The sequence below is a fragment of the Balearica regulorum genome, chromosome 13 (genome assembly GCF_011004875.1).
Source record: "Balearica regulorum gibbericeps isolate bBalReg1 chromosome 13, bBalReg1.pri, whole genome shotgun sequence".
Classification (NCBI taxonomy): Eukaryota; Metazoa; Chordata; class Aves; order Gruiformes; family Gruidae; genus Balearica; species Balearica regulorum.
In genome coordinates this window covers 11,555,238-11,578,933 of record NC_046196.1, presented here as the reverse complement: position 1 = coordinate 11,578,933, position 23,696 = coordinate 11,555,238, and the positions used below count along the sequence as shown (strand labels likewise).

Genomic DNA, 23,696 nt, shown 5'->3' with positions numbered 1-23,696 from the left:
GCCGGTGCCTTGCTGCAGAAGAGGAAATCAGCAACACATTGAACGACTCTATGCACTTGAACAGATTTTACCAGGATGGGTGTTTTGATTCATTGCTTTGAATTTGGCCAGCTGAGTAAAAAAATAACCCCAAGGATTCAGCAAGGCAGTCATGTTGCATCTAAAGGTGAATTGTGCCCTCTGCCTCGCAGCAGCCTCCAGCAGCTGTCCTGCTGGGTCCTGGGCCACGGCACAGCCTGCCTGGGTGGACTAGCCCCTGCCAAAAGTCTGCTGGTACCAGGTGAGCCCTGCAAAAGTGCCAGAATCCAGGAGACAGATCTGGTGACACGGTAAAAGCCAAAGCATCATGTTGGGAAGCACACCAGTGGAAACGGAGCTGGGCACAGCATCAATGTAGAAATGTTAGAGCAAAAAGTAAGTTCGAGAGGCGAGGCCACACAAAGCTAGAGCTGAACCCTGCTCTGAACCCTGGGAGAGAGTCTCTTCCCAAGCACTGCTGGCTTCACTAAGCATCACCTGAAACTCCCCAGTGTATCTGCTACAGAGAAATACCAGCCACAATTCATCTGCTTAACCAGTAAGATTAGCAAAAAAAAAGAAAAAAAAATTGTTGGTGTTTTCCAGTTCAGTGTTTCATGCTGTTACCAGTACCTCAGCACTCTTTGAGAGGACAGACTGACTTGAAAGCAGAGCACATGAAGGCCAGACTAAGAGGGAGGGAGAAGAACAAGTGGGACAAGGTGTTTGTCAATGCTGTGCCCTGTCTAGGCTGCAAGAGAAAATCAGGATGGGGAAGGAACTGGAAGATGGAGCACAAGTGATGAAAGGAGCCGAGGGAAGGACAATACAGTGAGGTGAGAGAGGATGGATGAAGAGAGATGGGGTTGGCTAAGGAGTCCAGTAAGAGAGATCCTGGTGGAGGTGAGAAGCAAGATGCCCTGAGCGAGGGGAGCACAGGGAGGCTGGAGCTGCCTAAGCTGGTCAACTGAGAGTTACCAAACAGGGGAGGTCAGGGAAACCCATTCAGTCTGGAGTGCCACACACAGCAACTCATAGTATAGGAGAAACATTGTTAAGAGGTCATGTAAGCAATCCACAGCTGTGGATTACTGTTGAGAGTGAAAAGCCAGCACCACCTCACCAGTCTGCTCACCATCAGCAACTCCAAACGTCTTTGGGATATAGCTGGAGGCACATGGACCCGCCGCTCCCATGGGGCCTCACCCATCACTCCTAGGAAGCTCCAGCTCTTTCTCCAGGATTTAACCATTCCTCTGCCTGGATGGATCTCACCTCAAATAGGTGCTTACTGTAACAGACAGACTTCTTGCTCTCAGTGCACATTTTTCCTTTGCCTAAAGGCAACATAAGTGCACAGGAACACAGGTTCTCAAGGGGGAGGAAATCTTTGCATTTGCCCTTTTCCTTCACACCCTCCATGCTTCACCCTGAATTTAAACCCAGCAGCAGCAAGAAGCAGCTTCAGAGGACCTGCAAAACCTTCCCTACAGGAGAGCCTGGCATTTGGTCTTGTCTTCTGTCCAAATGGACAAAAGATGCTGGATCCGCCTGGCAATGCTCACTGGCTTGGGACTGCCTTTCCCAGTGGGGGACAGTGGTTATGAAACTCGCTCTCAGAACTGTCCCTGTTTGCAGGCTCTTTGTTCAGCAGTGCTGCTTGTTTCAGGGCTACAGAGTGGTTTGGAATCAGACACGGCTTAAAGGAACAGCAAACCGAGGTGTGAGGTTCGCCACACCAGCAGCTTTCAGGGCACTCTGCGAACACCCCAGGGGAGGCTTTGCTTTTTCAGTGTGAAATGGCACGCTTCAAAAAGCACTCCTGCAAAGGTGAAGTGGCCAGGAATGCCAGGACTGTTCCTAAAATGCCTTTTTCTTATCAAGGGTAGTGACATGATCTGTCTGCACAACTGATTGCACAACTGCCTAATGCCAGCAACAGACAGACCATCATGTGGCTCGACTCAATGGACCCAACTCTGTCCCAAAGCAGGGCTGCGCGGGCACAGCCAAGGACAGCACAGGAGTTAAATACCAAGGCTGCTGTCAGCTATATATACAGCCTCGCACTTTGTCCTGACTTACTAATACAGTCATGCTCCCCAGAGCCTCCTGTGTTATCTTCCAGGGGAAGGGGGTTGTAGCACTCATTCATTTCTTTTGGATGATGATATATATAAAAGGCTTTTGAGAATCAAGAAACAATTTTGGGCAATTAAATAGTCCAAATTTGCACAATGACAGATCCCAGATGTGATTAAAAAAGACCACTGGTGACATGTCTCCTCTTTTTTTTTTTTTTTTTTTTAATCTATTGAGCATTTATTTGATTATGGCTGTGGAAAGCAGCAATACTATCACTGCAAGATCTTAGAGTGGGAGGCTTGCCTGGGAAACGATGACAGGATGTGGGCCACACATACTACTCCATAAATTAGCACACGTGCTTCTGTCCAGCTGAAGGATCCACGTGTCTGGTTTTATAACTGGTATCCTAAAGAGGCAGATGCATGGAGCCTAGGGGGCTTATTACCCAGCCACCAACTCACCAATAATTTTTAATAGTCCAAACTTAGCATGAGCAGGGTTCAACTGCTGTATTTCAGGGGGACTGGTAAGGAAAGAGAGCTGCCCTGATGTCAAACCCGGGCGTAGGTGGTACGTCGCAGGGTTGGGAAGGCACTTTCCTGTTCCCATGTCGTATGCAGTGGCAATGCCAACATGATTTCTATAGAGGCTAATAGGCTCTGTGCTACACAGTGACTCTTTCTCATTCCATGCTGTCAGTCTTCTCGCTGCTTATTCACAAGCAAGCCCTCATGTCAGGCACACTTTATTTTAAAGGTCCACGTATAAACATTTTATAAAAGATGATCAAGATTAGCAGGGTGAGGCCATGTATTTTATTAGATCAACTGATAGGGCTGGCATAAGAAGCTTCAGGCACACAGTCCTTTCATCCAGGCTCAAAAAGAAGCAATAAACTATAAGCTAAATACAGGTTAGAAATAACTGATCTTACTTTAGCCTAATTATGTTAATTAGACAAGAGAAAAGGGTTAAAGAAGGTTTATAACCAACTAGTCACTGGTTTTGGGTTGCCTACAACTACCACTTCTCTTACAAGAACTTCAAAAAAAGCTACATATTTCATTATAACTGCTTTTCTATGAAAAGAATTCAAAAAATGCTGTGTAGCATTATTACTACCGCATAATATGAAATGTTAAAAAGCAGATCAGCATCATGTTTATTGCCTGGTAAACTATTTCATTCCACAACACGCAGAAACAGAGCTCAACCTTCTGAAAAATAAAAATCAGGACAGAGACAACTGCATGGCTCTGTGAACCAAAGGTAGAAGCAACTAAAATGTCTTGGTTTTTATTTGGTTTAACATTTGTTCCTGAGTAAGGGAAGTACTATTGTTTTGAAAAATACTATAATATTAGTGGATCTTCAAGGTCCTGGGCTTTGTAAATCTATTTAACTTTTAAATGAGATAAATCTGCAAATGAAGGCAAGGTATTTAACATTTAGCTGTCTTTCAGCATTTTCTCTAAGTTGCATAGAGTTTTCACATATTAAGTCTAGTGCTAGTTCCACAAATCCTAGGGAAAAATAAAGCCTGAACTGAGACTGAATACGTAAGGCCAAAAACCGATTGAACTGGGTCTGAACTGCATGAATCAGTAATCAGCTTATGAAGAATGGAAATGTCAAACCCTAAAGGGCAGCATTTGGAGTCAGTATTTCCCCTTCCTTGAGGAATCGGCTGCTTTTCCTGAGCAATATATACAACTGTATATACATTTCTCTATTTGCACATCTATGTTTATTTATGAGCGCGGCACAGGCAGAGTCCAGGTAGAGCAGAGGTACCCTGGGACAGGCGCTGCGCCAGCACCCAACGGCAGCCCTTGCCCCACAGAATTTATGACCTCGGTAAATTAGACCTTAGTTTTGCCGATGAAGAACTGAAGTACATGTGACTGAACGACTTCCCAAAACTGGCCGCTTGTGAAGGACTGAACTCAACAGCTGTCAAGCAGAGTCTAGGGCTTCAGACAGGGCAGCCCCTGCTCTCAGAAGCAGATCCCCTAGCAAAACTTCTTGCCTCCCTCCAGGGGGATCTGTATTTGACCCAGAACAGGTCTCGATTGGTAAAAGCCCAAATTATGAGGTCCCTGAGCAGAGTTACAGCCATGAAGCGTGGGTGTCTGTGTTACTGGGACACCGGAAAGCCGAGCTGCTGACGATGTGTTCTGACTGTGCGCAGGAGCTGCACTGGTACCGCCAGCACATGCCCCGCACGCCCGCAGCAATGCAGAGCAGGCGAAGGAAAACCTTGTGTTGTCTCTCTCTCCTGCTCTTGCAGCTTTTACAATCTCTTTATGGCTAATACCGGGCAGTGTGAATTACAATAAATGGCTACAGTCTTGCCCTTTTTGGCACAGCAAAAGAGCTTCTCTTCTCAATGCAGAGACTTGTCACAGTTGAGAAAATTATGCAAAGCCCCCCAAAAAAAGACATGAATTCAAGGTGAATTCATTAAAATCCACAAATCCCCAGTGCAGTCAGTCTTACTCAGAATTACAGTGGTGTTACTTTGGTTAATGTAAGTTCGTTTTTGAAGTGAATTAAACTAAACCAAATTAAGAACATTTTAATTAGTGCTGAGCTCTGCAGAGGGAAAAGGACTACTTATTTCCTTTTGTAGAATGTCTTTTTTTTTTTTTTTTAAGCTTAAAGGAAGATTGGACTGGCTGTAGTGAGCTCTTTAGCTAGAACTGACACCAATACTAACCCTTGTATTATTAATATTCATTAGTAAAAACGCTGGGCTTCACAAGATCTTTTTTAATCACTTAGAGAAAAAGTTTTCTAACATGATTTTGAAAGAAATACTCATTCTGGATAAACTAGAATGAACCAGCATGCAAATAACTAAGCACACTACACAGCACAAATTGCATCTTCTATTCATGCAGAATCAAGTCAGAATTATAAAGATGGAAAAATTCATTTTGATTCATTACAATTCAGCTTTTGTGTATAATTCAGAAATATTCAGATGTACTTCACTCCCAGATTTTATTTCCATCCTTCTCCTGGACAAAATCAAGTGACAACATCTGGCTCAGGGTATGTGTGTATTATTATTTTTTTCTCTCTAAGTAAAATGTATTGTTCACAGGGGGATCGGAGATTTAGATTTTTGCTCAATCGTTTTTGGGCAGCTCCCCCTTTTAGCAAAGTTTGTTGGCTAGCTCTCCTTACAAGTCATCATTACAGGAAGCTAAGCAAAAACAGGGGAGAAAGTTAAGACTTTGCCTGAAATCTCTGGAACAAAAGTGTCTGATCCAGCAACTTATTACTAAGGTAGAGATCCTGTGCTGTCACTCCTATTCCACGCAGAGGCAGCAGGTGAGCCACGTGCATGCCTCAAGCTGCAGAGCTGGAGTGGGCATTCACAGCAGTTATGGAAAAACGTGGGCTTCACTGAGCATTTCCAGAGAAAGCTCACCAGGAATCAATTCAACTGCTGAAAAACTCCCACAGAGTGTTTACAAGGAGAGCGAAGATAGTTAAACCTGTTTTCACTGTGGTGTCAAGCTACACAAGTGCATTACAGTGTTCTTTTAAAATATGCTCCAGCGTGCGGCGCCATATATAACATGCTCGCAGTTACAAAGTGCAGAGGTAGCTGCCTTTCGTTCACCACTATCTCAGTTGGCTGGCTGGCAAGTCTTGATAAAGAAACAATGCAGAAACAGATAATGTCCCAAACCTCAGCGGTGAATTAAATACCAGTGAGGGTAAAGTCCTACATCTCTCGATAAGGCTGCACACACATCGTACGGGGAGCCTCCACGGGCAGCTGCCCAGGAGCCTGGCTGACTCACACGACTGGTGATGGCACACACAGCTTTTCTGTCAGGGTTGGTGGTTCAAAGCCAGCTCAGACCAAAAGCGTTACAGTAATTACCCTCTCATGGCTGGCGTACAGTGGTAAATTAGTCGATGGCAGCAGCAGACAATTCCTAATGAGTGACTTTTCATACCAGAAAATCACCGCTGTTGCCAGTGATTGTTAGCCGTGTTGAGACTTAGCAGAAAAGCCATGAGGAGGATGGGGCATTGCAGCTGCCTGCTCTATCTTCTCTGTGCATGAATACGGAAGCTTGAAGAACAATGCGGCACCCTTCAAATGCTCTCCCTGCTAAAATGAAAACCCACTGGAAGCCGCTGCAACTGCTGAACGCTCTGCGAGGGCGGTGGCTTTGAATGGGAAATGTGCCCTGGAGATCAAGGAGAAACAAGGCCCCTCTACTTGCACAGCAGCTGCCTGCATGGGAATGATCGCCTGGATCACGGCTATCTCCCAAGTCAGCAACCCTCCTGCACACACACTCTGCCTGAGCCTGCAATGACATACCTCTAGCAGACTGTTGGCCATTCCTTTGGAAATCAGAGAAGGCTTTACGTTCACAAGTTTCACACAATTCTGGCAATAATCCAGTAAGAGCAATTATTGCTCTTTTTCTCTACTGCCTCCCTGACTTAAACAGCATCAGGCTTTTCTGCCCTGGGAGGGAGCACTGGACTCTGCTGCTGTCGAGGAAGCTAACTCTGGACTACAGATCTCATCTCATATTTCATAGCATACACGTTTCACACATTAGACAAAACACCTACCTGGCAAGTCACTGTACAGTGCTGACAGAAGGTATTTCAGTCAATGGAAAAATACGGGTGTATTGTTAATCAGATATCACTAGTATAGAATCGCCTTGAAAAATAACAAAAAAACCTCTTGGTTTGTCTGCAGGGTCAAATGGCTCATGGTGCTGCCTTCAGGAACAGCCCTACGTGCAATATATTACAACTTCCAACAGATTTCTTCTCAAGTACATAGTAAGGGCAAACAAACAGAAAACCAGTTTCATAAAAACATCTGGTTAAGAATTACTCACCCCACCAAATCCTCTGAAGCGCTGCAGGACGTCATTGTTGATGAAACAGGACTGCGCAGGATCACGGAGGGCTTGGTCCAAGAGGTGGTCGATGAAGTAGATGCCCGGCTCAATGGTCAGCACCATGCCCTGCTCCAGGTTGCGGGTGGTGCGCAGGCTCCTGAGCCCCGGCAGGTCAATGCGCTCCACTCCCTGTGGAAGAAACACCAGTTCTGAAGGACAGAAACACAAGCCATGGCTGACCTTTTATCAAGACCTTGCTATGCTGACTGCTCTGTAAGACACCCAAAATAGAAAAAATAATTGAGAAGTAGAGGACCAAAACTGTTCTGTACAGTTACTCTCTCTCTCTCTCTCATCATTCCCTCATTTAGCTTTCACGTGCAGCGATGACCAGCTTTCAACTCAACACCCAAACTGTTTTTTGCACCACAGAAATCTTGGCTTTGGATATGCTTGGTACCGTCACTCTCTACCTCGGGAGAAGTACTGCACTACAGAGAAAAAATAATTACTTGCACTATTTCTTTCTATACCCTTCCTTGCAAAGTACAATATTTTAAGTGACATGCAAATCTTGAAAAGCCCCCTCCACGTCATGGCTGAAATAGCTCAGCTATGCAGCAGAGAACAATTTCTCCAAGGATATGCAAATGCTTATTCTCACTGAATGTTTTTAAAATTACACATTTATGATCTTGATTGAGGCGCAATGAGTCTACACATGACCTCATAAAAGCAGCCCATTTAAAACTAAACTTTTGTCAGATTCAGACTTTCAGGCAACATGGTGCTGACTGATACTATTAAAAACTAAGTCAAAACAAGTCCTGACTAGCAAAACATTCTCTTCTTCCCAAAAGCTGGTAAAGTAAAATGATATATGAGGACGTGCTTAGTCAAGGAATTAGGAACACTGCAAAGACTAGTTCAGGATATTAATTTTCTTCCCCCAAATGTGCCAGGTATTGCAACATCGCAATAAATATATCTCAATCCCATTAGCTTTTTGAAAATTCTTTGCAACTGTAGCAAAATTTCACCAAGAAAATATTGTGATGACCAGTAAACAACTCACAGGCTCACTAGCTTGCAAACATGCACATACACTTTGCTCATGAAAACTTTTCCACTTCAGCCAGTAAGTTGGAGGTTAACAGGTCTGCAAGACCAAAGCGTTATTTATCTGGTCTCCAGGTAGCCTTCCCAAATCCTGCTTCTGGCCAAAGTCACTGTAATTTTCCTTGCCGGCAGAAGGGGCGACTCACTAGCATCACTAGCAGCATGACTGGTATCACGAGGATGAAACATCCCTTTTCTCCAGGACAAAGTGCACTGCCCGGCGCTACCCTCAGTGTGTGGCAGCTGGGGCAGCACGTCCCCACACGGCTGTGCTCCCGTGTTTCTGCCACACCAATGCAGGGGGGCAGAGGGAGGCAGAAGCATACCCTGCAGTTAGCCACATTGTCGTCTTACTGAATCATTCCCTCTTCAAAGTGGATATAGCCCCACAGTACTGTTTGCTCTTGAGCTTCATTTTCAGTTCAGAAAAAGCCTATTTCACAGAAATCCTGCTTGGAACAGCCACTCAGCAGTGTTTGTTTTACTCTCGTTGGTCACCCAAGTAATACTGGGGTTGCTGTTTGAATAAGCTTTGCAGAGCTTATTCTGTTCCAATGCACGGCATCTTAGAGCAGCCAAGATTTTCAGAACTCACCAGCCTGGACATCCGCAGGTAGGTTCGCTCATTTTTCAGAGATGCAGAGCATCTGCAGTTCTCGGTGCCCTCACAAGCCAGAGAGTGCATCCTGACCATTTTCACTGTGTATTGGATACATTTCATTTCATATGTTTGATCTGAATTGTGCACAGCATTATATTACACTAAAATAAGAAAGCGCAACTTTGTTTTACTGAGGCTAGGAAACAAGAATACTCTGATATTAAGCAAGGCACTTTGCATTTATATTCTTATCAAAACCCAAAGAGAATCAATATATTTCTAAACTTTAAACAATAACTGCACTGAAATGGAGCCATTTTTCTTTCTGCTGCTGCCCCATGGGGTTTGGCATCTCACACATTCATTGTAATGTGTAAAGGAAATGAGGGCATCCAATCTTGTGGATTAATCTCTCCATGAGCTGTAAACAATTAGATTAGTGTCTGGACCTTTTGGTGTCTTGCCAACTATCTATCAGCTGCCCTACAACAACCAACCATATTTGACTTTTAAGTACACTTCTCATCCATTCTACTTGCAAATGCCTTTTCTGAGGCAGTCAATCCAAGACAGATGCTAGAAAGATGAATGTGCAGTGAGAAAAACAATGGCAAACATCCTCTGAAGGCAGCCCTGGCATGGTGTCCACATTTTTTTGCCTTTTCTTAAAACCAGCAAGACTTAACACCAGGTGTGACAACCAAGCCTCAGTGCCCACTTCAGATACTTCTGTACAGTTGTTAAAGCGATGTGTAGACATTCTGTCTGGACTACCTGCAGTCTGATTCTGCTTTTAGTACTTCTTCCAAGAAGCTAATAACACAATTACAACCCAGGAGCAAGACCCGAGGATTCACATTTGGAAACCTCCTCCAGCAGCGCAGCGTCCCTGGGCCATCAGCAATGCAGGGTGGCCACCGAGCCACCTGAATACTCCTGCTCCCCCAAAAGTAGTATTTTAACTTCTCTAGAAGGAATTCACAAAGTCTTTTTTATATTCCCCCCATCCTATCTCAATTCTAGGTTGTCTTGCTTTCATCTCCAGGTCTTTGGATTTTGTGGGCACCAAAGTCACTGTGTAGCAGCAGCTACGTCTCTTCTGCAAAAGCATCTCTAACGCACCCTCGGAGAAAGGGTAATACTGCTCAGCTTTTCAAAGGCAGCAAGCAGGACACCAGTGGGTGGGCTTGCGGTGAGGAAGCCCTATCGTCCTTTTTAAGGGAGGCTAGCAAGGTGTTCACCAAGAGATGTGTAAAATGAAGAGAGAGGTTCTGGCTATTGCAGGTACATGGCCATGCATACTCTGAGGACAGCCCCAGTTCAACTTGCTGCAAGGCTGAAGGACAACATGAGCTGGGACAGGGAAGGAGGAGATTGGGGAAGGTGACCAAGCAAAATTTCTTCTTTTGAGAACAGCACTGGATTAATCATAGAATGGTTTGGGTTGGAAGGGACCTTCAGAGGCCATATAGTCCAATCCCCCCTGCAACGAGCAGGGACATCTTCAACTAGATCAGGTTGCTCAGAGTCCCATCCAACTTGACCTTGAATGTTTCCAGGGTTGGGGCATCTACCACCTCTCTGGGCAATCTGTTTCAGTGTTTCACCACCCTCACTGTAAAAAATTTCTTCCTTGTATCTAATCTAAATCTACCTTCTTTTAGTTTAAAACCATTACCCTTTGTCCTGTCATTACAGGCGCTACTAAAAAGTCTGTCCCCATCTTTCTTATAAGTCCCCTGTAAGTATTGAAAGGCCACAGAAAGGTTTCCCTGGACCCTTCTCTTCTCCAGGCTGAACAACTCCAACTGCCTTTCCTCACAGGAGAGGTGTTCCACTCCTCTGATCATTTTTGTGGCCCTTGTCTGGACCTGCTCCAACAGCTCCATGTCTTTGTTGCGCTGAGGACCCCAGAGCTGGATGGGGTTTCACCAGAGTGGAGTAGAGGGGCAGAACTATCTTCCTCGATCTGCTGGACATGCTTCTTTTGACACAGCCCAGGATATAGTTGGCTTTCTGGGCTGCAAGCACACATTGCCAGCTGATGGCCAGCTTTTCATCCACCAGTATCCCCAAGTCCTTCTCTGCAGGGCTGCTCTCAATTAAAACATATATCAAACAATGGCTTCAGCATCCCAAATGACATCTGATCTCTGGGCACTCATGACGATCTTGGTAGCCACCACTGCCATCAGGTCCAGGAGCTGACAGTCCTCAGCTCTCAGTCTGCCTCAGTTATTTATGAAAACTAGAACAAACTGAGGAAACACCACCACTCCCCAAACAGAAGGTGACAGGTCTGAAACAAGGACATGGCCATTTTCCACCAAGTCAAACCCTGTTGGGAGCAAAGCCTCGCACTGTCATCCATTGGTATGAATCTTCTGCCATTACTGGATTTTCTTCTTTGTGAGGAGGAAACTTCCCTATATTTTGCAGCTAAACATCTAACATCTCATTTTCAACAATAACCATGATGATACTTTGTAGTGAGATGAAACGAAGAGTAAAAAACGTGAACTCTGGTGCAGTAGCTGTGTGGATATCTGTTTCTATAAATGTTATAATCCTGGAGGCTTGGCCATAGACCCTGTCGCACTCAGTGCTGTACAACTGAAAAGCATAAGCTGGTAATTTGCCTCAAAAAAGTATAGAGAATAATCTAGAAAATATTAACACCTAGACATCTAAAAAAGTAATATCCCAGTGATATTCTGGAAAATTACTTTTTGAAGAACTGTTTATTTTCCTGTATATTGCAACAACAGACTATATCTGAAATTGTTTTCTAAGATGGATGTTATTTGGAGGTTCTGCTCTTCTGCTCACATTTTAAAATTGAGACACTCCCCCCACAGTAAGCACAGATGTACGACACTGTCATTTGTGACTGTACTCCTGCCAAGAACATCAGATTCCAATTAATGGTTCACGTAAGGTAACAAAAACCAGCATGTCTAGGCAATAAGGACTGTCAAGGGAACAAGAGAATTATTATGTAAACTGATTTCATTACTATGTAAGCAAAATAAAAGTTCAAATTAAGTGTGCAGAAATATAAAATATAGATCTATTTTTGGAATAAGCAGGGAATTAGGAAGTATGCAAATATGCCTATCCTCCAGAAAAGTGGCTGTGGAAGATTAGAAGTTGCAATATCCCCAGAAAACCTCAGTAGAAGGATGAATTACTGCCTGCTCCTAAGCAACTCAATGGTTAATGGGGGCATATGTTGCTTTTTCCATGGAAGAAGTGCAATGTGTATCATGCTGGATGTTGTCCCACAGACATCCACCACCAGGCAAAGTGATCAGAAGCAGAAATAGCGCCAGGCCCACTTGGGTGAGCCTGATCTTGGGTCTGTCTTTGGATCAGGACAGAAGAAAGCCACAGGTGATGTCTCTGTGCTGGCTGGTTATTGCCACAGGGCCATGACACTAGCTAGGGATGCACAAGCACAGAGATAGAAGGACACCCTCCCTCCTGGAACCAGCATCTGCAATGCTTAGTTGGCATCACCCAGAAGTTTCCTCAAGCCAGCAATGGCAGCAAAACACGGCCACAGCAGAGATCACCAAAGCTATTCATAACTGCAAATACTGAACCACAGTAAAAGATTCGCGTAGTGACACAAACTAGTTTCTGGTATTTTTTTCCAGCTAAATCATCACACAACGTTTTTGAGCCTGACAATAGACTATCTCAGCTGGATCACATCCAACACAGTGAAGTCTTAACCATTTTACCATGCTAAGTGCAAGCAAGTATTCAAATTAGTCAGAATACTAACATTATATTTAAATTATACGAAATCAACACTGAAGAGAAACCTCAGCTCCTTCACTCTTCCCTATTCTCCCACTGCGTATACCCAACTTCTAATTAGCTCATTTACTGTAAAAAGAATGGAGCCCTACGTGGGTAATAAAATAAAAGTCTTGAATTCCATTTCACTTGTCTCCTGGTCCCTTCTCTCTACGCCCTTGTTTCTCTTGCTGAGTGCTACTGATGAAGATTAGTTTATTCAATCTATCCCACTTTTTCCCAGCAGCCTGAGCTGCCTATAGTCACCTGAAGGAACTGCTGTCAGTGCTGCCTTTGAAATCAGCAGCAGGTTACAGGAGAACATGCCCCAAGCACGGCATACCACTTGTGGCATTTGCAAGTCAAAGCTTCCACTTCTGCAGGAGAATTCAATTACTAGCTGGAGCTTTTGGGACATAGCTCAAAGTTAATATTAGGGGAATGGAGGGCACACATTGTTTAACTGGCTATTTTTATTTGAAACATTTTTGTCTTTTCCTAAGTATTAACTGTGGTATCAGGTTTAAGCTGCCTAATAAGTTTCCTGTTATTGCAGGGAATGAGGACAAATCACCTGCCACTTACTCGTGGCACTGCTGCCTGCTCCGAGTCAGATAGAGCTGAATTTCAATCCACTGCTACAGCGTAGTTCTGAGCATAACCTCCCATGTCATTTTTGCTTCCTCATCCTCAGATGTCACCAAGCTCCACTGCTATCATAATGGAAACAATAAAACATATGGATTCTTTTTTTCTTTTTTCTTAAAACCTTAGCATGAGAAAAAAAGAGAGAGCAAATAGTAAAAATCACCAAGTTGACAACTACAACATAAACCTGGAAGATGAGGAGAATATTTAAATAGCGAATTCATAAGAAATGAGATAAAGAATTGCAAAAACTACCTGCAACACTGTTTTAAATTGAGACCAATGACAAGCACCACTTAAAATCTCACGGACAGGCTTTCTTGTGACACACAGGAAGCATACATAGGTGATGACCTTAAATGAAAGGGCTTTTTCTTTTGTGATCTTTAGATACTAATACTAGTGGAAATTGCATAGAAAAAAATCTCAAGCATATCTATGATACCTTTTATACCTTTCACACGTAATTGAAAGCAGAACTGTACTGTCCTGGTTTTTCTCTCCTACGGTGCCTAGAATGAATTGTTCAAAACCACACAAGCTCTGTCAGTCCCTGCTAAAATTTCAGAAAGATTTACACAATAAATATTCAGATAAAAACTCTCTTAGCACACAAAGTCTTTTGCAACAAACTTCAACAAGAAACATAAGCAAGTATCTCCCCAAAAAAATTAACCAGAACTAATGAAACCCAAACCCAGCAACAAAAAACCCCAAGTCCACGACACTTTCTTTCTCCAAGGGAAACCCAGTGGTACAACAGGGCAGGGTCTGCACCACGGCACTGCACTGACAGAGCACCTGAGCCTTCCCTCCTCTTCTGCCTCAGCTCAAGTGTTAAGTTTCCACGAACACCCAACTCCAGCATCTGTCCTCATGGCGAAAAGCTGCTGGGAACTGATCACAACTTTTCTGAGCACACGTAAGATGCCACAGCAGGGTAAGAAGATCTATTAGCCTAACTCCAGCAGGGGTTTAAATCCCACAGAAGAATCTTAGGCTGCAGGAAACTCTCCTAGTTGGTGTTCGACCCAACAGATAACAATAAGCTCTATGGATTTCAGTGCTGTTCTGCATGGAAATGCTGTAGAATTGAGTGTCTTACCAATTGTTTCTTGCCTGGACTCTGCCTGCTCAGTGGCCCACACAACCATATGGCTCTGCCGTGCAGGAATTCAAAGAATCAAAAAGAAAGTGATTCAAGGGGACTCCATGAAGCAGCAGCAGGTTTTTTCTCCTGATGTCTTCTCAAGGTGTACAATCATTTACAAGAACAAAACCTGGAGCTAAAACTGGTGAAAGGCCCTTTTACTCTTTGCTCATTTAAGCGCCTACCATACAGGTTGCTTCATGTTTGCAGGTCCTGGGTATGCAAGGCTAGAACAAGGCTTTGCAAGGTTATGACCAAGTGAAGCAATTTGCATCACTGGGGCTCTACATAACAGCTTTAGGCTCCTTGGTAAATTCACCTCATCCTCTGCTTCTTAAAGGAAAAAACATTAATGCACCATTTGCAATGCTAACCACAAAAAAATGAAATCTTCTGCTTCAGCATAAAGTAGGATAGACAAGGAAAATAATTTTTGCCAGAACAAAAAAGGGAACAAGATTATTCCTGTATTCTCTAGTAGGTTTGGTGACCTAAATCCCCAGACAGTCATCTGGGAGCAAGCTTTCTGTTAGAGCCGGACACAGCTTGTACACCTCTGACCAGCAGAGATGATCCCCAAGCATGCACAGTAATGGAAGGACACGGATAACTCCAGGATCAAAACAAACCTCTAACCTTAATTTGCTGATGCAGAATAGCGATGAAAGAATCAGCTTTTCATGAGAATAGAGAATTGAATTAAAACTTTAAACTAAGGTAAATCTTATAATTTTAAAAGACAAAACAAAATGAAACTCTTAATTCATAAGATGTTAAAATCACAGTAGTTATTAACCTAACTTAAATTAACTGGCTTATTATTATAGAAAGTCATCAAATGTACTTAGCATTCTTTAGAGCCTTACAGTCAATTAATATAACATGAAATTGAATCAACTCAAGCATCTAGAGACACAGAACCTAGATTTAAATGAAAAATTCAGCCCCATCTACCTCAGGGTCTGAAAATTTGGGATCACCTACCACATTTTCTCCATTTCAACAGGCACAAACCCTCATTTATATCCCATATCGAATTTACCCAGAAACAAATGAAAGAGTGTGGGAAAACCATCTCCATGATTAAATTTTACAGCTGAAGCTAAGCCCAGTGGAGTTTTCACCCTTTGAAGCTAGCTCTGTCTGACTAAAGGCCAGATTTTCTGAAGTGATTAGTACCACTGGGGCCAAATTTTCAGAACTGCTCAAGTTGTAGTTGGGCCCTCAGAAGAAGCAGACAGATTTTCAAAGAAGTGTTCAACACTCGGTTTCCCCGCGAGGAATACCACGGTACACAGCAGGAGACCTGATTCCCGAAGGAGCTCTTGACTGCAGAGTACTTCTGAAAATCAGGACGTTGACTTACATACTTCAACGGGAAACACTGGTGGTTACACTCTTTTAAACACCTTGTCCTAAAATAAGGTTGCTAAGATGCATTTATTGCTGGCCAAACCTGATTATTCTCTATTATGGCAAAAAAAGGAAGGGAAATGTTGTATTTTCTAATATCCCAGAGTATCGTTTGCAGAAAATCTGTAAGCTTTTCACAGTGTTTGTCAAAGAGGAAGAAAATGCTTGTTCAATGCTGCATGTGAAAGCAGCTTACTGGAAAAGATAAAAACTTATTATTGCCAATTTTGAAAAAAGAAATCTTTGGCTACTAATGAATAACTAATCTAAGCTAACAATGTCTGGAAATAGTTTTTTTGGAACACACAAAACTTTGTGACGGATAAAAATTAGGAAATTAAAGCTTATTGTATTATTCCAAATGTAACTGTTTACACTTGAGGAAAAATAATGGAATAATATCCACTTGGAAAGTTTTTATTTTTAAAAAATCCTTTGTAATAGTCCCAGAAATTCCCTCAGCCAAAAGCAAATAACTTGCTTCTTAACCAGCTAGAAAAAAGAGCATGATACTACAAGCATGGGCTCAGTGTACAATAAACACAAAAATGGCTTTATGAAATTCCTTGTGAAAATCTTGCTAGCTGGTAAACATTTAAAACACACCAAAAAAATCACTCCAAAGTGTACTAGATGTCTTCAAAATGTGTTTTCTCTTGAAACAATGAGGCACAGATAAAAACCCTTCTCCCATTTAATACAGACACATATCACACTCACATGAGAGGTGCCCAACTGCTCACGTTTAGATTTACCTGGGGAAAACCACGTCCCCTGAAGCCTTCCACTGCCGCCACCGCCCCGCAGCCCTACGGCTCCCTCCTGCATGGGCAGGGACCGTGCCTCCCATTAGAGCTTCAAGCCCAGAGAAGCCTAATGAAGTTCACCCCATCAACAGGCTTCTGATGTGGGTTTTCCACCATCAGGTGCTCTGACGCTCAGGTACCTCACCTTAGTCAAATGACCCAATATAAAGAGCCTCATGCTTTGGGTCAGACAGAAGTGACGGGTCTAACAGAGGTGGAATTAATGCTGCAGAGAAAGTTTAAAGGGGCTGCTCTTCTGCAGAACCTCAAATTCATTATTTTTCAAACTAAGCTGATGTCATACATCCATCTATGTGCACATTTATATGCAAATAAAGGACTTTAGCTATTTGTTTGTGAGCTCACATACGTGCTTCCCCCATATTCAGGAAATTTGGGGTTTAGGATTGGATTTTGAAAGTAAATTAGCCACACAAACATTCTTAATGTAAGAATGCAGTTGCATCTCTGCACAAATAATTTTAATATTTGCAGGCATGAAATTCTTTATGTGCATAGAACTCTGGTATTTTATATATGTTAAGTATGAAACTGGAGACCCTAACTCATTTGACAATGCAATCACGATATCCATTTTAATCTGTAACAGGTTGCTCTTTCAAGACTGTGGATAGATGGGTCTGCTTTCAGAATAATGACCCTTAAATTATACAATATACTAGATAATAGTTATAAATTTGGTCATATGTAAATGAAAATTAGTATTGAAACTTGATTCTGTAGCTCATGTGCCACGCTACTGAGGGCCCGCTACTCTATACTCCCCCAAAATCAGTTCTAGAAATCTCCCTTGAAATTAAGGTACTTGCTCTAACCTTCAAAGCATACAGTTTCTAAGTAAAAACCAAGTCTGGTGCTTTTCAGTCTCACAATTCTTCTCACTTGTTCCTAGAATTTAGTTATCTCTTTACCATACCAAGTCTTGAAGATGTGTGCCGGTTTATGTAAGTCCACCAAATTCAGAAAGGTTATTCACAACATAAGTGAAACAATCTAAGCAAAGGCATGCAACATCAGGATTCTGGATTTTTAAGTCCATGGACTCTGCAAGTAATCACATCCCTTGTGCATTGCTGAATGCCTCTATTTGTACACAGAGAGAATGCACTTGGGGGAGAGAGAGAGAGAGAGGGGCAAACATCCATCCTTTCTGTATTAGCTAGTGGACAAACCTTAAAATCAGAATAGAGTTTCTTTTGAATTTTGTTTCATTTTTATTACATGTAAGTTTATTAGCTGATGCTAAATATTGTCACCACAGTACTGTGTCTCAACAATAATTATATTGTGAACATAATCAGGACCCTTAAATAATATATACTGTTTCTTCCCTGCCTGCAAAAGTGAACCCAGCAACAGAAGCTGTTATGTAGCCTGTTCACCCAACATGAACAAGCTCCAAAATATGCTTAAACCTTACCTAAGAAGTTCTTAGTTTCTTTTTCAGGTTGTTGTAAGAGAGAAGGCAAATGATCCATTTTCATACTGTTATTATTGAAACCCCTTAAACAGCTTCAAATAACCAAAACATAACACAGAGAAAATCCTTCTGAAACCTTTCTAAAGCTGCTGTAAACCTTCTTCCTTTATTCAAACCTTAAGTTCAATTTCCATTAATTTTTTTATTTTTTTTTTTAGTATCATAGCAAACATCTTACCATTCATTGGTTACAGAATTTTACCCATTCTGCTTTCAGACCACAGTCATGAACTATTATATTAATTCAATGAAAAAGGTAAAAATTCTGTGTTTTCTGCAGAAACTCAGAATACAAGAAGTTATGCTTCCAGATTTGGAAAGACTGGAAGACTTGATGGATTTTTTCTTTCTATTCTCATTTCAAGACAACACATCTACCTTGGTGCCCATGTTCAAGACAGGAATATGAGCCAGCTTCTTTTCATATGACACAGCCAATGGGATTTACTAGCCCAGGTACAGCAGTGGGCTCCCACAGCTGTCTCACATCTGGAATGGAGCAAGTGAATCTTTCCACTACGGTTCTCAGGTAGACCAAGACGCTCTCTGCCACAGCACAGGGTATGTTTGAGTGATATATGTTACAGTGGTGATTCATGGACGAGCAACACAACATATGTAGAAATTGAACAGATTAAGAATGCCTGAAGGGCAGCATCAGTTGACTTCTCCCCATAGTCAATTTCTGTTTTAATCAACTAATAGATTCCCTTAAAGTAAACTGCATAAAATACCACATCCAGAAAAAGACACATTTAAATGCATATTTGCTCCACTTCTGAGAAGATACAACTGGCTAATCATGCATAAACTAAGAGAAATTCTGATCGAATTGAGAGGGGTTAATCTGCAAGGCAGTTGAGAATGGACTAACACTAACCTCTGGGTAGCCTCCAACGTCATGCACATCGATTCCAAGTAGATGTCCAAGTCCGTGTGGCATAAATATTGCACCCAGATGAACCTTCACCATGTCATCTACATTGCCTTTCAGAATGCCAATTTTAGTCAACTCCTCCAGATGGACTCTGTCAGCCAGACGGTGCATATCAGGCCAGGCGACCCCTTAGAGAGCAGAAACAAGCAGCTGAGTTAACTATTGCTAAAAGTTTTTAAAGACAACTTTCAAAAAGCCAATGTAACACGTGCCCTTTGTTTATATTAAAAAAAAAAAAAGGTGGAGCAACTACATTAGCACAAAAATACTTTAAATAAGACAAAATTATCTTAACATGCATGCAAAGCACAGAAAACTACAAATGAGAAACAGCAGCACCTTACAAACCAGATCCACATGAAAATACATTAAGACACTGCATCTAAGCATGTCCATGCAGATGCAAATGTATCTGTGTGTTTTCTAAAAGAACATCAACTGTAAAATGCAGTTATTTAAAATGAGAGCAGAAAATATTACTAACCTATTATGTTCAGTAATATATACCTATTTAGAACATTTGAGATGGGCAGTACTTTTCTATGTACGTAGAGGATTTAAAGCCCACATCTTTCTGGCAAAGAGACTCTCAAGAAATTAATTATTCCCTTGTGTTAATGGGCTGCGTAAAACACAAGTCCTCTAATACACGTACTAAAACAGCATTACAAAATACTGTTGGTTGACTAAAAGAGTGCCAGGATACATTAGATTTCGATTATTTTGGTATAGGATACAATTTTGTTTGACAAACTGCTGGGGAGAGGAGGGAGGAAGAAAGCAGCTCTTTTGTTAGTAACACAGTACTGTCTTAATTAGTTCACCATGGCTTTGAGTCATCATCAACAGAGTGGTTGCAGAGTCAAGACAACTAGGGCTAAGGTACAGTAGAAGAATATTTTCCTTGTTCAATTTTGGCATGATTAAACAAATAAAAAATGAGCAATTTTTAAGGCCAAACCCCCATCAAGTTCCATTTGCTTTAATCCAGTTAAACACGCAGCTCTAGGGTCTTGTGAACATGAATGTCATATCATAATTACATTAGCACTTTTTGCTGAAAGTACTGAGGCTTCAAAGGCTGAAATAAAATCATCCTATGGGAGTGTTTAAATAAAATCCAGTTGTCTTATATGGCTCCAATATAAAGATCAGAACCAAGCTGAAGAGCAAGTGGCTGCTCCATCTTGCACACCACCCACACAGAAACTGATGCACCTTTACACTAACAGACTGGGAGTCAGCTCAGTGTGTAAGTTAGTTAACAGGCAGCCTTCTTTTCCCCATCGGATTACTCAGAGATCAAACTTTTTAGCCTGTTGCATGCATGCAGCTGAAGCAGCACGTTCCTTGCCCATGCAAGACCACAGGACAGAGGTGTGCAACAAAATATGCTGAACAAACTCTCGGTTGCTGTTTCCTCACAAAAGGCAACAGTGCCCAAGTGAGTGATGCTCACCCACAAAACGCGTGCAGTTCTCCTGTTCAAAATGTGCTATTTTTGTGTTTTCCCTCCTTCAAAAAGGAATTTAGATTTTTCCTTCAGTAAGAACACAACTATAACCAGTTATTTTTTGACAACTGTAGTCAACGTTTATCTTTTTGAACATTGATTATATTGCAATTTTCACTTCTCTAGATTCATCTATATTTCATAGCTATCTCACAATAGGCTCCAATCTATTGCATGATAAATTGTAATCATTACAATCTATCGCATTGATGTTACTGATACCAAACTGAAAGTCTTACTGAATCACAGTTGCTTTCCTGTTTATTTCGTAGTTGTGAGAATACAGAGCATTTCTGTGTAACTTCCAGTTCAGCTTCTGCACTTTGCAGTCAAGTCTAACTGCTCTAAAAGTATTTAATATTCTTTCTGGGGACACTAGATGTTCTTTTGAGATCATTCCCACGATTTCTTAGCTGAGTATTACTACAAGCCTTCTATTTTCATCCTCATGACTGCAAAGCCCCATGTAACGTCTGACCCTGGTCAACTATTTGAAGCCCCATCCTCTCTTGATATAGATGAAGGTCAGAACTCCATTGTTTTAAGACAAAACAGAACTATATCCCAGATGCTCTGAATCAACCTAAGATGAAGTGCCTGAGAGGATGGAAGATGAGGTGCCTGTTTGCACTACAGCTTCCCTCTACAGCTGTGCTGGTACTATTCGTCTCAATCCAAACCCACAGACTCCACTTAAAGAGATAGAGTGAGCTTTATCAATCTAAGGAAGAGATACAACTAACAAGAGATACAGAGATTAAACTGATCTGAAATAAAACCACCCAAGCCACATATCCATTAGTCTGCAGAAGTTTAACAGAGCAAAAGAATGACTCTGCTGTCATTGTAAATCCTGCGTATTTCTGCGCACTGAGCAAATCCATTACAGCCCCTTCTTCCCTTGACCTCTACTTTTTCTCTCATTGAGAAAAAGCATGACTGTTTCCCCTCTCCTCCTCCCGACCAGAGCTCTGTGTTCTCCATCTGTTTTGTTTTTTATTCATCTTATCTATTTGTTTAGAGACTGAGGACAACAAAAAGCTCCACTGCAAAATAAGTAATGAGGTTGGATGGAAAATCTGCAGCTTTGGGCTCTCTCTTGGAACAAGAGAACTCTGTGCTTCGGACAGAGTCCAGCAAACAACTCTGGACCATTCTTTTATCATCTAGCTGGTGCCATCAGTGTTGCTAGAGATGGGAAGTACCTCAGGTCAGCACTCTCATGCACGCTGCGGAAGCTGCAGATAGCTCTGGGACAGCTCTGGCTGAAGGGAAATTAAGCTACTGCTGGAAGAACCCAGCTGAATAGTACAAATCTTGTTTTACAAGTAAGTAGGTGTTCAAATAGTCTTAATTTAAAAAAAAAAGTGTTTATAAATAGATTGCATTTTCTACTCTATTGTCTGGCTTCACATTTTATTCTACTATGGCTACAGCGTGGTGGTATTTTGCAATATTAGGCCACCCCTCTCCAAACCACTTAACCTACAGGCTTTGTATAATACAGTCATACATACACAAACTATTACTAGTGTGCTAAGACACAATATGAGGATATTTTTGAGCTGACTAGAGACAGTGAACTAAATGGAGTGACCTTTCTGATCTTCATTTTAAAAAATGGTGATATCCTTGTCTTGTTTGAGATGAGCTGACTCGCACCATGCTAGGAATAAACTTTAATAATAAGGTACAAATGGCTTTCCCTCCCTTTTTTAAAAATAGGCCATTTGACAAAGAAAGAGGATCTAAATGGAAATCTTCAAACATTTCCCAGTACCCTTATAATCTTAAAATCATTAACTTTCTTAAGAGAAAGAACTACTTTACAGTAATAAGGCAACTACTTAAAAGTACAGAACACAATCTACTGAAGAAAGCCATCCTAATTCAAGAAAGATCTCTTAGTCCATTTTATACATAAAGTATATTCATGTATTCTATACATTTAATATACAGTAAACAGAAATATACAACTCTTCAACTTTTAAACCTAAAATTGCATTAGGTTTTCTGATGTATGCAAACCCAGCTGTCTCTGGGACTGGCTGGCACGTCTGCCATTTAAGTTAACTACTAGAGCACACTTGAAGAGCAAAAGTCCTCAAATTCTGCTAATCTAATTTTTCTACATACATATTGAACTTCCAATAACTGCAAAAAAGCAGAGAAGGGAGGAAAAATTAAATACCACAGCTAACTTGACTAGGAAAGCCATGAACAGAATTTTTTGGTACTCTCGCATAATGTGCAATTCAATAACCTGGATGTGCCAGAAGGACTTACAGTGAGGATACGTGAATCCCTGTGTTAAAGCACATATATCTCTATATTCTGTTCAGATGTCTGTGCGCGCATCTATGTGTGGATAGCTTTAGTGTTAAAACAAAGAAAACATTAATAAAGAAGCCTCTGTGCAGGCAACCAGGGACCAATCTGCCCAACAGGACAGCATTTGCAGATGTGAAGAAGAAAACACTAACTAAACAATGCCAAATGAACAACATTTCATACAAAGAATCCTTAACTCATGGAAGTTACTTGATGTTCAGGCACTTCAGTTTTTTGGATTAACAGTGGTCCAGCGGAGAGCTCTGTCACCCACCGCAAGCCGACGCAGCAGAAGTCCAACACCGTATAAGCATTCTCATAGTGAGAAAAAGCAGTTAAAAACCAACTAAACCCCACAACAAAACAACTTCCACACAAGCGGCTCTAACATCAGTTATGCGAGTTACTGCAATGGCTGGCTGTTTTGAAACACCAGCCTGCACTAACCTCCTACCACCCATCACAGGATGTTTTACTCGTTCTTCATTCAGGACTATTATTTTTAAGCTTTGGTGAAGTTTATCATAGTTGCAGACATCCTTTTCGTGTAAAAAGGTTTGTTCTGTTATTATCTGTAAGCCAATTTATAAACCAATTATACTCCACTGACAGATGAGGTTTAGAAAGCCAGATTGGAGGGTCCTTGGACTTTGACGCTTGTACCAAAATGAGTCTGGACTCAGGAAAATCTGCTGATTATGTGTCTGCTCCATTCTTAATTCTCTGCCAAACGAGATACTGGGTAATACAGGTCACTGAAACAGCGACTGGCTCCCCTGGAAAGCTCAGTTACCAGGGCTCATTAGGTTGCGATTCGTTACCTGCCACGCAGTGTGCACTTGGGCAAGAGGCCCAGACTAAAAGCACCTTTTACA

At 41.8% G+C, this 23,696-nt stretch overlaps 1 protein-coding gene across 1 annotated transcript in view; it reads right to left on the bottom strand.

Moving 5' to 3' along the window:
• The window catches only part of PEPD (peptidase D), a 141,191-nt gene that overhangs the window by 1,941 nt on the left and 115,554 nt on the right, over window positions 1-23,696 (bottom strand). Inside the window, exons 13-14 of the mRNA XM_075766017.1 lie at window positions 18,921-19,105; window positions 6,996-7,187 (exon numbers count right to left, since the gene is read on the bottom strand). Coding sequence (XP_075622132.1) covers window positions 6,996-7,187; window positions 18,921-19,105 — 377 coding nt within the window. The remainder of the gene's footprint in view (window positions 1-6,995; window positions 7,188-18,920; window positions 19,106-23,696) is intronic.